The following is a 13,539-nucleotide window of genomic DNA, read 5'->3' on the forward strand; positions in this document are numbered from 1 at the left end:
GGAAAATTCAGTGAGAGGCGAATAATTCAAAAGGAGTGACTCATAAGCAGAAAGCCTTGCAGTCTAATCAACGTTCATTATTGTCTGCATAATGTCACAAACTTGAAAACAGCGTGCGTGCGTGCGTGCTACAATCAATAAAAGTCGTCTTTAGAGAACGAGGCACAGGAATAAGCCACTGCTTCGCAGCAGGTGATGATAAACAAGGATTATATATGCGTCATGCTCCGCCTCCAGCACTCTAGTATTAAGAGGAGCAATGAGGGAGATGGAGAGAGTGAAACAACAGCGCTTCCTTCCTGAGTAACGTCTGCCTTGGTCTATTCCAAACAGATCGTTAATGATCTCTCAGATAATGGTTTGTTATCGAGCGGCACACACACTGAAATCAATAAGAGCGAACTCTCCGATAAGAGCTGCAGCAAACATCTACTCACGGTATAGAAGCCCAGGTTCCTGAGCAGCGTCTTCATGAGGATCTCGGCCAGGTGGGTATCAGGGTGTCCCGCCGTGTCGCTGTACGTCGGGTCTGGGGCGGCCGTGAAGCCCGGGCCGGAGCAGAGACCCTCGGGCCCGTCGGCCGGAGAGCTGTAGCCCAGGAGCGAGGCCACGTGGGTGTGGTCCTGGAGGCTGGTCAGGATTATGTCGAGCTGCATCCTCTGTGGCACAAAAACACACGTTTAAAATGAGACTGCTGACCTAGAGAGAAAAAACAAGCCGACAAACAGCACTCGGTGTTAAACTGGTAAACACGGAGGTTCATACTGAGGGGAAATAGTCCAATGTGCATTCAACAAGCCGGCCTCGGCGGCGGTTATCACAGCTCTTCTGATTTAGTCATATTTCATGAAACACTAGGTTTTTAAATTGTTGAGGTAACTGCACATTTTTTGCATGTGCAGAAATGTTCCATAAATTAACAGTAAATTTGTACTTTTAAAGGAACGTTTTGATATTTTGGAAAAGACACTAAATTTGCTTTCTTGCCAAGAGTTAACTGATACGATCGATATCACTTCTATATCTCTACATTAACGTCAGGCTACAGCCGCTAAACTTAGCCAGAAACACGCTAAGCTAACCGGCTGACCACTTAGAGGAACCAAACCAGCCTTTTACTCCACCAACACCACAACGTGAGCCATCAACCAACGGGGCATTTGTTAATCTACACAAACCTCAAGTACATCAATGTAAACCAGTGGCTGTGACCCGGCTTTTAATGTCTAACAATGAGATTAATGTATAAAAAAAAAAGTGCTCAGTTTTAAGCATATACGTCTCCACTGGAGTTCAGAAAATAAAACTCTACACGTGCATCCAGAGTCATGGATCCTGACAGGTGTGTGTATCAGGAAGCATAGCATACCTGTCCTTTGGAGAGACTCTCCCATCTGTCAGGGCCCTGAGGCAGCAAGGAGTGAAGGAGCTCCATCCTCTCTCTCAGCGGAGGCAGCAGCATGGTCGCCCCCACCGACAGAGTCTCGATCACCGCCTGATGGGGACACACACAACACACACACACACACACACACACACAACACAAAGCTTCAGGTGGGGCAACAGATCCAGAGTTTGTTGACATGTTAAGAAAGTACTGTTTGGATGTTTTGAAGTAGGGTTGCATGAAGTACTTTTCCATCGTCAGTGTATGTGTAGAAACTTAAATAAATTAAGATCAGTTTGTGTTATTCTGTGACTTTGGCTGGTTCGGATTCTAGAATACGTCCTCAGCAGAACATTGATTTGTGCGTTTCTATAAACTACTGTAGTAGAACTGTGACTCTGGAGAAGAACCTCATACAAATACTTCTAAACATCACTACTGTCTCTTTAATGTCCACTGAGCTAATCTCAATGATTACATACAAAGAGAACAGCTGAGGAGTGACAATTCAGATAAAATAGAATAAAACAGATTTAATTACAGGCATGGAAAAGGTGACAGAGATGCTGCTGCAGCTCCGTGTTTCTTTAAGTGAGAACTTCATCCTAAATATGTTGTGTTTTTTCACAAATTGTCTCTGTTGTGAACCGTTTTATTATTTCTACTATCTATCTTGGTCTTTACTATGCTGATAATCCCCCCCCCTGCATCTTCTTACCTCCTGAATCTCGTCAGGCACTGAGGAGTCCATCAGTCTGAAGAGCAGGTTCCTCAGGGGTCTGGCCTGCCGACCTAAGATGCTGGTGGCCACGCCCCCGGCCAGAGCCAGAGCCAGATGATTGGACAAAAGCCGAAGGCACAGCTTGAGGAAGTTATGATGCTCCCTGCAAATATATTTTTTAAATGTATTTAATTTTAGCCACCACTATTGAATCTTATTGCCAAGATGACGGTGTGAAAGTTTCACATGTAAAAATCACAGACTTAAAAAACAAAAAAGTTAAAAACAAGATAAAAAAAAAAGTCGAGAGACTTAAAACAATCCAGTAAACTGCATCATGCTAAGACTTGTTATTCAGCGTCAGGACACATTCATTACAAATACGTACAAACTACATTAAAAATGAATTATATATCTCGGTATATAGATATAGATATAGATAGATAGATAGATAGATAGAGAACTTGTCACAAACAATCATCCGACGTCTCTGGTACCACATAGAGCCCAATATCAAGCTTCTCATGCTAGTGGAGGGTAATTAAGGTGTCCTTAGTTTTTTTACTTAACTATGCAACTTTATGTCATTTCAGACCATTGTTATTAAAGTTAACGCCCAAAAAGCTCAGACAAAAAAAAAAAAAAAAAACGTGCTATAGTTAAATCGTTTGTTAATTATTTACACATATCACAGCCTTTGTGTGAACATGTAATTCTTCTATCAATATGTTTTCCTTTAAAATCATACTCTGTGAATCAAAAGAGCAGATTTGTCATTTTAAATAAAGATGTTGGTAATTAACTGTGAATCTGATAATAACAACCCTCTTTCCTGGAGAGGAGGTGCTTAATTATACACGGTTATTTCTCTGTGTTTTCTCCACACCGGTCAGTGCAGTGATGGTGGCCGTGTGTGTGTTTACCTGGATGAGGGGAACGGAAGAGGAGGGACTTCACTGTTGATGCCGTCACAGTAGCGCTCGAGGAAGGAGCGCAAGTGGGAGAAGGTGCTTTCCTCCAGGTCGACACAGTAGGGCCTGTGCCAAGCCACCACCTGCCTACAGAGCCACAGGGAGTAAGTATTCATATATTAATATTAATATGAATATGAAGAGCTCTAGTGCTTCATAGGTGCTCCAGTGGAATGAATGTCAAACATCAAAGCTCTGGAGGGACATGCTGTTGTTGTCATTCAAACACTTTGTCCACTAAACTGATGAAGCTTGAAGCATTTCTCCACTGATTTAAACCAGCAGGAATAAAGTCGGGTTAGTCGTGCTCGTCGTTAACTGAACTTTACGTGTAGAATTGATGCCGTGCCTCAAAACCACTTCAACAAAGTTCTGCCTTACTCCTGTTTTCTAATGAATGCTAGTTTTCTACCGATCTATCTAAAGAATGCACTTCCTGTGAACACTGCATATCAAAATAAATGTGACACATGTGAGAGTTGGCAATGTGGTTTCCTGTTTTTTTTTTTGTCAAGAAATCTCATCACTTTACTTTGAAGGTTGAATCGACATCATCACACCAGACGCTGCGTATTGTTCCGTCGGTTTGACCTCATCAGATTTATCAAAATGAATCACAATATTATCATAAACATTGGATCAGTACATGTGTGGTACTCCACTGTGGTGTGATGGAGTTTAATCCAACATTGCAAAGTCAAACATTCTGATTTTTTTTCTCACTAATTTGAGAGCTCAATCTCAGAGAATATTACAATTTTTCTTGTTAATTAGTTTTTTCTCGAACATTTAACACTTTACTTTAAAAGATTATCAGATTTTTTTTTCACAACACTGATGTACCGTAACATGTTGTATAGTAGTGTCTACTGAAATCAGTTGACATGGTGTTTATAATGTTTTGACTATATCATCTCTTATTATATTTATAACTTTTACACATTAGGAGACAGAGTGACTTTCATCTAAAAGGTTAGATCTTCTATCAAGATCTAACCTCCTGAGACACTCTGTACTTTACGTCAGTAACAGTCAACATGACATTAACATCACACAGAAGGAAAAAGAAACTGCTGCACATTTCACGTGCAGTCACTGACCTTTGACCTATATTGTGCAATCCTATCAAAACCCCCCCTCCCCTCCCTGTGTGGCTATGTTTATGTTCAATGCTACCGTCGCTACAGCAGTTACTCTGATGTTGAGCTGACCTGTCTCTGGGCAGGGCGGTCCATGCCAGGCTGTGGGACGTTCCGGCTGAGATCTGCTGAATAGCGACTCCGTCCAGACCCACCACCTTCTTGGGTTTGGTGATCGGCCCCGTGGAGTTCCCCTGGCCACACTGGCCCATGGAGTTGTTGCCCCATGCGTACACTTCATTGTCTGGAGAAGTAATACAAGATTAGATATAGAATCTGTACTACACTGATCTGAAATATACGGTCTAGCTTCAGTTCAGTATTAGCCTAAACAAACAGGGTCTATGTATTTTGCTATTACATCATGCTACTTGCGACAGCTCTGTCACTTGTTTAACAAACATAAAATCATGATCACACTGTGACTTGACAAGAGGCCGTGGATTTAGCATGTTCAGCCACATTGATCCCCAAAACCCGCCAGCGGGACTGAAAAGCATGTTTCCTCTAAACAATCGCAGAAACTACACTGTTTATCACAGCCAGCTGTAAAAAAAAAAAACACCATTATCGTCTTTCTGACGGCCCTTGAACACATCATGTGCGACAAACACTTCCGTCTGAAAAAGAAACCGAAACAAAGCTTAAAATTGTGAAATTTCATCACCAACATTTTATTCTACATGTCTCCTTTAAAATCTCACCACAAATAAAGCTTTGCTTTTTTCTGTAAAAAACATTAAAGTGTGAGCTCCTCAGTGAAACTATGAAGTCATGATTGATTCATCTGAGACCAACAGTCATGTGACAACAAAAATCAGTGAAACTTCTGCACAAAAGACATGTTCTAGTTCTCTCTACTTCTAGTCATGATTGTTCTGTTTCTATAGAGCTGCAGGACTTTTATATTACAGAGAAAATCAAGACTACAGAGAGAAACTGTGACAAAAAGCTCCCCGAAAGAGAAGAGCAAAAGACAAACCATGCGACAGGGCCAGGCAGTGACTGTCCCCGATGGAGATGTCCACCACCCTGGTGGTAGCCAGCTCCTCGATCAGTTTGGGTCTGAGAGCTGTGGCCTCAGAGGAACCACATCCCAGACAAGCACCGCAGCCCCACGCGTACACCTAAAGAACAAGTGGCACCAATCAACATCAGCAGAGGAGTTATTCTGGTGCTCACATCGCAAATCATTTCATTTTGGTCTCCAGGAGTAAAATCAGTGAGGCTGTATCTTTGAGACAAAGCCTGAGAAAGAAGAGCTCCGTTACGTAACAAGTCATCACTGTCAACGTCCAACCGGCTGTCAGCAGGAATGCATAAACAGCAGTATGAAATTCCCTCTTTGGGACAAAGAGCCTTCATTTATTCCTCAACAAACCGGGCTTTTGTCCCGTCTTGGTTAACCCTTTAGGACTGCTATCATACCTGTCCGGTGGAGGTTAAGGCGAGAGACGACTGGCTTCCTGCACACACTTTCCTGATGAACATTCCCTGCAGGGCTTCCACTACTTTTGGCTTGTAGACTCGATTGGTATCACCGTGACCGAGTTTTCCTGCGGGACAACACGTGGTTTCACTTGTATGAGAGCATGTACTCACACTGTAGTACAATTTGAAGAAATACAAGACAAAACTGCAAGAATTATGTGAAGGCTCCTATTTAAATTCAATTTACAAGATCACTGATGACGTTTAACAACAAAGTCTTGGTGAAGGGTTTCCTCACCGTTGTCTCCTCCTCCGAAGGACCACACGGTGCGTCCATCCTTGGACAGAGCGATGGTATGAGAGCTGCCACACGACACCTCTCCCACGTTGCTGATGTCTTTAACTAGGGTAGGAATGTTTCGGCTGTTGCTGTCACCGTGACCTGCATCCCCCCAAACAATGAAAGAAAACTTCAGACTGCTTACGCACAGAAATTACAAATGTGGAGTTTTATTTAGCTCGTTTGAGTGGAGGGTTAAAAAAAGTCCACGCGGAGCATCCGGCACACAGAGCAGAACGAGGTTGTTTTCTCCAGTATTAGTTCACAGCACTTCTTCCTGTCATGACTGGGTCTTTACAGGTTCATGGGTTCATGGTGGCTCATTCTGCAGTCAGGAGTACGTAGAATACTAAACTAAAACATTTAATGTCATCATGTATATACTGAAGGCTTTAATTACTAATAATAATAATAATAATTATTATTACAAAATCATTCCATATATAAAGAAATCAGAATCTAAACAATTATTATCATGCAAACTGCAAAATAGTAAATAAAATAACTTATAAATAAATAAGTTAGAAAAACCAACAGCTCTCTTTTTCTAAATAAAATATTTTAAGATATTTGCATCTATAAACGGACCACATCTCTCTTTTCTGTGCGGTAGCGACGGAGCCATCTGTAAATGGCCAGTTATTAGTTAAACAAATTTATGAGTCACAAATTGTTGTGTGTCATGGTGTTTTACCGTGTTAACGAGAGTTAGCTTGAGGGGTTATTAATAATAATAACTTTATTTATATAGCAACTTCAGAAACAGAGTTTACAAAGTGCTTTGACAGACAAAGCAGAAAAAGCGAGACAATAAAATAAGTGTTGTGTTACAAAGTTATAACCATGAGTGAGAAGAGTAAGAAGAGAATCTTAAGAGCGTTGACAATCCCCCCGGTTGTACTGGGAACTACTTAAAAGTAACAGCTGTACATTAAAAGAGATCCTAAATGAGTTCAGCAACTTACCTAATCTTCCAAAATCTCCTTCACCCCACGTGTACAGCTCTCCATCCTCACTGACTGCAGCACTGTGTCTGTAGCCGGCAGACACACACACCACCACCTGACACAGAACAACAGACACACATCAGACTTAATCATCGGTTACTGGATTTAAAAGATGAAATAATGTGCACCATGTGAATAGAATAGCCCTACCTTCCCCTGGAGTGGCCCCTGGATCAGTTTGGGGTATTTCTGTGTTGAGCTGTTCCCGTGACCCAGTTTGCCGTAGTCACCGTCGCCCCAGCTGAACACCTCGCCCTCCGTGGTGAAGGCCAGCGTGTGGCCGTCGGAGCCCTTGGACGACGACACCTTCTTGATGGCGCGGTGGGGCTCAAAGGTGAGCTTCTTGAGCGTCGACTGGTTGTTGGAGTCTCCGAGGCCCAGACGGCCGTAGCTGCCTTTACCGCAGGCCCGGACGGAGCCATCGGACGAGATCACAAAAGTGCAGTACTGGCCCGCCTCAATCTGCAGAGAGAGAGAAAGAGAGAGAGAGAGAGAGAGAGAGAGAGAGAGGCGCTGTGGTAAAATCCTGTGGCGCTAAACTACAGCTGTGAAGGGTGTAGTTGTCTCATTGGTTGGTGGACTACGGTTTTTCAGAATTTTGGCCATCGAAATCTGAGGGGGTTCTGAAATCTGAGGCCCCGCCCCTAAAGCATCCCCTGCTTTATAATAATACACGGTTAATACACGGAGTACACTGGTTTTCATCAACAGAAGCTATGATCAAACACTTTTGTTGACAATAGTATTTCCATTAACTAACTAAAATATTAAAACTAATTTAACCTTGTTGGCAAGAATGATTTGGACGTAGATGCAACATATATGTCTCTGGTTGCAACCTGTCAATCACCGTGTAGACCCGCCCTAAAGCATCTCCTGCTTTATGGTCTGTTTGACTCTAAATGGACCATAATGTACTAAATGAACATCATGCTGTATTGAAGAAGACTTGAAACTAGAGATTGAGACCATAAACTCATGTTTACAATGTTTACTGAGGTAATAAATCAAGAGAGAAGTAGAGTCATTTTCTCATAGACTTCTATACAACCAGAGGAGTCGCCCCCTGGTGGACACTAGAGAGAATGCAACTTTATAGACCTGGAGGTTGCCACCTGGATACAACACCCGGTCTCCAAGAAATGATGTTCCCATACAACTGAACTGCTTTCTCAACTATGTTTTTGAGGGAAACGTATTTACAGTTTTAAACACATTTTTAACGTTGTGAATTTCAACCTGACACAAAACAAAACAAAAACTACTGAAAAAAAATACTTTTGTAAAAGATCTTGCTTTGGCTTAAAACAAATGTTTGTTATGTATCTTAAATTAAGTAGGTCATCTGGGAAATGCAATTGAAAAAGGCAGTTTTCAAGAGACCAGGCTGAGCTAGTTTCTGATGATTATTTGATTTAATTTCCTGCAAATTCAGCAGCACATTAGGAAAAATGATTTTGTGCAACTTCATCTTGCAGAGAGGCCCCTGACATTATAAACAGATGAACAAAGGTTATGTGGGTAAGATAATTGTCTCATACCATCGATCCGTCTAACACAGCGTGTCACATTGTTTTGATACACAGCTGTAGTTCCGCTGAAGGGAGAACCAGTGCTGTTAATGCATGTCACACGTGTTTATGAAATGCTCTTTTTGTGATCATGCTGATCAGTAAAATTCATGCTCTGAAGAAAAACAATATTTTCCCCCTTAAAACTTAACCCGTTTGACAAAACATAGCTAAATTAATTTTGAACCGAGGTAATTTTTACATTAATTACCTCGGTCATGCTTTGTGACTTTGTGCCGCGTCATCACGGTTAATATTTATACCACCAATGTGTTTATGGTAGAAATGTTTACTGGCACGCAGTGATAAATACTAAACGTCCTGCATTAAAAATGTTCCTGAAGTAAAAGTACAAAAGTATTAGCATTAAAATACACTTTAAGTACCAGAAGTAAAAGTACACTCAATATGCACTCAAATACTATATGTATCATTGGATTATAATTACTGATGCATTAATGTGTTCATCACTTCAATGTTGCAGCTGGTGAAGCTCATTTTAACTACTTTACAGACTTCATAATATACTACTTAATAATACTTCATAGTTCATTACTTTATTTATATTTTGTGTTTAGAACGTGAATCTGCAAAATAGCCAAACTAGTGACTAATACTGTCTAATAAATGTTATGAAATTAGAAGTATAATATTTCCCTCTGAGATGTAGTGGAGTAGAAGTATAAAGTTGCATAAAATGGAAATACTTAAGTACAAGTACCTCAAAACGTGTACTTGAGTACTTGAGGAGCATAAAAGCACAAAGTTACATTCCATCCCATGCTACAAGTAAATTGCAGAAGTGAAATTGTTTACAAGAGCACAAAGTTCTTCTTAATTCTGCTCTAAAGGGAACCAGATTGGTGCATTTAACTTTAAAATGTGCTAAATTTAAAATCTAGCCACCACAGTGTCAGAAAGCTTCAGATGCTCCCTCTCTAAACATGTGCAGACACACAGCTCTACAGAAGACTTGTGAACTGTTCTCTTACGGTCTGTGCGTCGGCGAAGCTCGCGGCCAGCTTGGGCTGCAGGATCTTCTCCTGCGTTCCCTCCACCAGCTGGTGGCTGCTGTTACTGCCCCACACGTAGACCTCACAGGTCTCAGACACCACGGGCGCCTCGCCGGTCTGGATGCTGTCTGGGCTGACGCAGGTGCGAGAGTAGTCCGACGCCATTCGACATACCTGAAAGAAAAGGACGCGAGTAAAGAACCGCTCCGGACATGTTTCAATAATCATTTGTGTCTGACGAGTTTCTTAAAATGACATCTCCTCCCTTTTCCTTCCAACACATTTTTGACTGGTAACTTACAGGAGTTACTCGTATGGATCTAAGTGAAGGCTATCCACTCCTTTAAATAAGCATGTTGAGGTGTATTATTTAGAGTATAATGATACGTAGAGTACTTCTAAAATGTCTTACTTCTTCTAAGAGACAGAGTGCTGCCTCATACAATGAGCACAAGCCATCAGTGGTCCGTGTGGGTTCTCTCCACTGGCTGCGATCTGCTGAGGAGCCCTGAGACAGAAGAAACACATTTAAATATATAAATGTTTAGACCATAATGACTTCAAAACAATTACAATCATCACACTCAACAGGGGGCCTTTGTCACAGACCCCCAAAAGGAAACGTTAAACAACCTATGCACCTTTAAATCTGATAGGAATCCAAAAACCATGTGATACATATCAGACAACCCCGAAAACTTTGAAAAAAACGTAAATAACTCGTTTGAAAGCCTATGACATCATCATTGTTTATTTACCAGCATGTTTGTATTTGGTTGGTGCAGAATGTCAGTAGTGTTTTCAGTTATCACACCTTAAGATCATAATAGCTGCACTATAAAGCATACAGATGGATGAATTATTATTAGTTTATAGTGTTTTCCATAGAGACAAGAAAGACGTGGTTGGATGAGCAAAGTAAAGCTGCCGAGGCTACTGAGTCCTTGTTTAAGCAGAAGTTATAACAGTTCTGGTTTGAGTTATTAAACCACAAAAACAACACTTCCAATCTGCCAGCAGTGTTGATGTTTACTTACCAAAGAGCGCCTCATCTGCATGAGGATGTTCATGAAACAATCATATCCGATGAGCCCTTCTTGGTTCTGTAGCACCTTATTCTCCTCCATAGCACTGACCAGGGCTGATGCAGCCAAGGCCATCTCGATCCACTCCAGCAGGTAGCGCAGGGAGCCCCTCTGGGAGGCCAGCCCCAGCAGCAGCTCGGAGGCAAGCCGCCGCCCTAAAATGTCCGCCCCAGAGTTTGGCATGGTCACCCCCTTCAGGAAAGTGGTGACCTGGGCCAGGCAGTCCAGGCCCATTGGCGGGATCTTGCTCTCGTTGGCCAGAGAGAGGGGCGGCAGGGAGCTGACCACGTCGATGGCCGTGTGAATGACATCGTTACACAAGTTTATGTTGCCTCCGGCACCTCCGCCGGGGCTGGGTGGAGGAGGCATCATCCAGCTCTGGCGCAGCAGAGCAAAAAGAAGGCTGAGGCCCGTGCGGACGCCCATCTCGATGAGGGCGTCCGTGCTGGAGCGCGGCCGCTCGCTGACAGAGTGCAGATCGGCCGAGCCCGAGTTGTTCTCTGGAGAGTGCTGCTGCTGCTTGACCTTTCCTTTGTCGTGGTACTTGTTGGAAAGTGCGTAGAAGATGCGCTGGAGCACCAGCACACGTTTGCGCAGGGCTGCAGCGAAGGGAGAGTCGGAGCAGACCATCTTGGCCAAGGCCAACTGGCTGCTGAGTAGCGCGTCCAGGTAGTGCTCCTGCTCATCGCTGGAGAGGGATTCACGCTCAAAGTCCGGGAGCTGGGGCCCTTTCAGACACAGCACCTGCTGGGGCAGCAGCACGGCCTCTTTGTTGGCCAGCAGCTTCGAGTACAGCACCGACACTCCCTCCCGTGTGGCGATCGACTCGCTGTCCTCCGTGATCCACGAGCTGTTCAGGTGCTCCAGCCATTTGAGCTTCACCGGGGGGATCATCAGAGCCATGGCATGTCACTCTGGAGCCATCAGTCCTGAAAACAGACAAATTGTTAATATCAAGCTTGTGAACAGCAATTTGTGTTCGCAAAGGCTGTCTTTTCTCAACGCTATTTAAAATGTTGGGGAAAAACACAATAATCTTCAGTTTGAGGTTATTAATAGTTTCCAGTTTGCAAAATTGGCACAGACCTTGATCCATTCAACACTTCTTCACTGGATAATATCGTGAATCAAGATGAAGAAACAAACATTATGGACTTATGTGCTAATAACACAGATGAGGTCATCTATGTAAATATGACCTAATATATATATATATATCGAAACAGAAAATAATATCTAAAGCTGCCCGATAATCGAGCACTGCTCTCAGTGAAAACTAGCCTGGTTGAATAAAGGTTTTTTAATGCTTTATCGTGCGATTTAAAGTTGTATTATTACTTGTACAAATGTTTTATATGCACACTGATTACATTCTATTTCATGATGTTTAGTCGTTTGTGAAGTTTAGCCATACATTTACAGACCAGCCTCGCTCCAGTCTGTATTGTAAACACTACACACATGTTGACCCGTGCATAACAGGTCAGAGACGTCCAAACTCTGCTTCAAAGAATCCATAACTGGAAACTAAAGGCATGCTTCTTTTTGACACCAGTTGCAATCTAGAACGGGTTCTCTGTAGGTAACCTTACTGCCTCTGGGTTTAAGTTGAGGTACGGCAGGTGTAAAGACGAGTAAAGTGTGTGTCAAAGCGCTGCTGCCCGCTAACAAAGTCCAAGAAATATGACCACGTCACTCCTATCCTTGCATCCTTACACAAATCCCTACATGTTCTCACCCTTACATATTCTTCAGTCTCTCAGCCCTTACAGCACCAGACCCATCGGATCCGCCCAATGTGGCCAACTGGCTGTGCACTGTTCGTGGAGAAAGGTGGAGTCTATTGATGCTTTTAAGATGCACCTTAAAATCCACCATTATTCTCGGGCTTTCAAGTGTGTTCAACCCGTGTTTGATTGTGTTTAAACTCGTTTCCAATTGTAATCTTGCTTTATTTCCACATATACACCGGATGTCTCTCTGCTTGTATGTGCTATATAAATGAGATAAACTTCTTCCATCATACCTGTTGTATAAACAAATACCATGTTTATCGTTGACATTTTGTAATCCAGCTAAATGCTTTGCTTCAGTTTATAGTGAAGGTGAGCGACTTTCTGCAGACACACTGGTGAGGCTACAGGCTCAACACTGCAGTTGTTTACAATCATATTGTAGTTGTGATTGTTCATGATACTCTCACGAACAAGTGAAGAAATACTGCACCTCCATTTGCACTATTACCTCCATTCTGCACTAATATCCCAAATCCATTGTTCTTTATGTTCATATATATATTCTTCGATGTATATTTATATTGTACATAGTAGTTGTTTGTTTATGCTTAGTTTCTCTGTTCTACTTTGTTGTCTTTAATGTCCTTGATTTTATATTTTTCTTGTTTATTTGTATATTCCATGTATGTACGTTGAGAGCAATGTGAAAACCGGAGTCAAATTCAATAAAGCTGATTCTGATAGGTAGCTAGCTAGCTACTAACCGACCAATCAGAATCAATTACGGGATTTAATACAAATTATGAATATTACTCATTATTATTTAGTAGTAGAAAAACAGCACTGTAGTCAAATGTGTATTAATAACTATATTAATAACTATTTTAGTTATTGTGGATTTTTTACTTATTTAATATTCTTTACTGTTTTATTACTTATTCATAATACTTGATTTTATTTTGGGGTTCATTCTATGTCTCTTGTTTGCACTTTCCTGTGTGTGCGCACACACACACACACACACACACACACACACACACACACACACTTAATAATAAAAACCTTCATTTGTGTGAAAAAGTGTTTGCCCCCTTCCTGATTTCTTATTTTTTTGCATGTTTGTCACACTTAAATGTTT

At 42.0% G+C, this 13,539-nt stretch overlaps 1 protein-coding gene across 1 annotated transcript; it reads right to left on the bottom strand.

Annotated features, from left to right (window-relative positions):
• Nucleotides 1-6: 6 nt before the first annotated feature.
• On the bottom strand, nucleotides 7-13,001 carry LOC116377304 (probable E3 ubiquitin-protein ligase HERC1). Its single transcript, XM_031838917.1, has 13 exons — nucleotides 10,618-13,001; nucleotides 9,993-10,088; nucleotides 9,560-9,754; nucleotides 7,147-7,458; nucleotides 6,955-7,051; nucleotides 5,948-6,091; nucleotides 5,647-5,774; nucleotides 5,201-5,345; nucleotides 4,291-4,462; nucleotides 3,032-3,166; nucleotides 2,106-2,271; nucleotides 1,370-1,495; nucleotides 7-659 (listed from the first exon to the last, which is right to left on the bottom strand). The coding sequence occupies exons 1-13, from the start codon at nucleotides 11,566-11,568 to the stop codon at nucleotides 321-323; spliced, it is 3,006 nt and encodes a 1,001-aa protein (XP_031694777.1). The 5' UTR covers nucleotides 11,569-13,001; the 3' UTR covers nucleotides 7-320.
• Between the last annotated feature and the right edge of the window lie 538 nt (nucleotides 13,002-13,539).

Source organism: Anarrhichthys ocellatus, unplaced genomic scaffold (genome assembly GCF_004355925.1).
Source record: "Anarrhichthys ocellatus isolate YVR2014 unplaced genomic scaffold, GSC_Weel_1.0 scaffold1107, whole genome shotgun sequence".
Lineage (NCBI taxonomy): Eukaryota > Metazoa > Chordata > Actinopteri > Perciformes > Anarhichadidae > Anarrhichthys > Anarrhichthys ocellatus.

Excerpts from the sequence above, each read along its gene's own strand:
- LOC116377304 (XM_031838917.1), bottom strand. The coding sequence starts at position 11,568 with ATGGCTCTGATGATCCCCCCGGTGAAGCTCAAATGGCTGGAGCACCTG. Across the intron at positions 5,775-5,947 it reads CTTCGGAGGAGGAGACAACG|GAAAACTCGGTCACGGTGAT; the intron begins GTGAGGAAACCC and ends GTTGTCCCGCAG. Across the intron at positions 3,167-4,290 it reads ACCGCCCTGCCCAGAGACAG|GCAGGTGGTGGCTTGGCACA; the intron begins GTCAGCTCAACA and ends GTGGCTCTGTAG.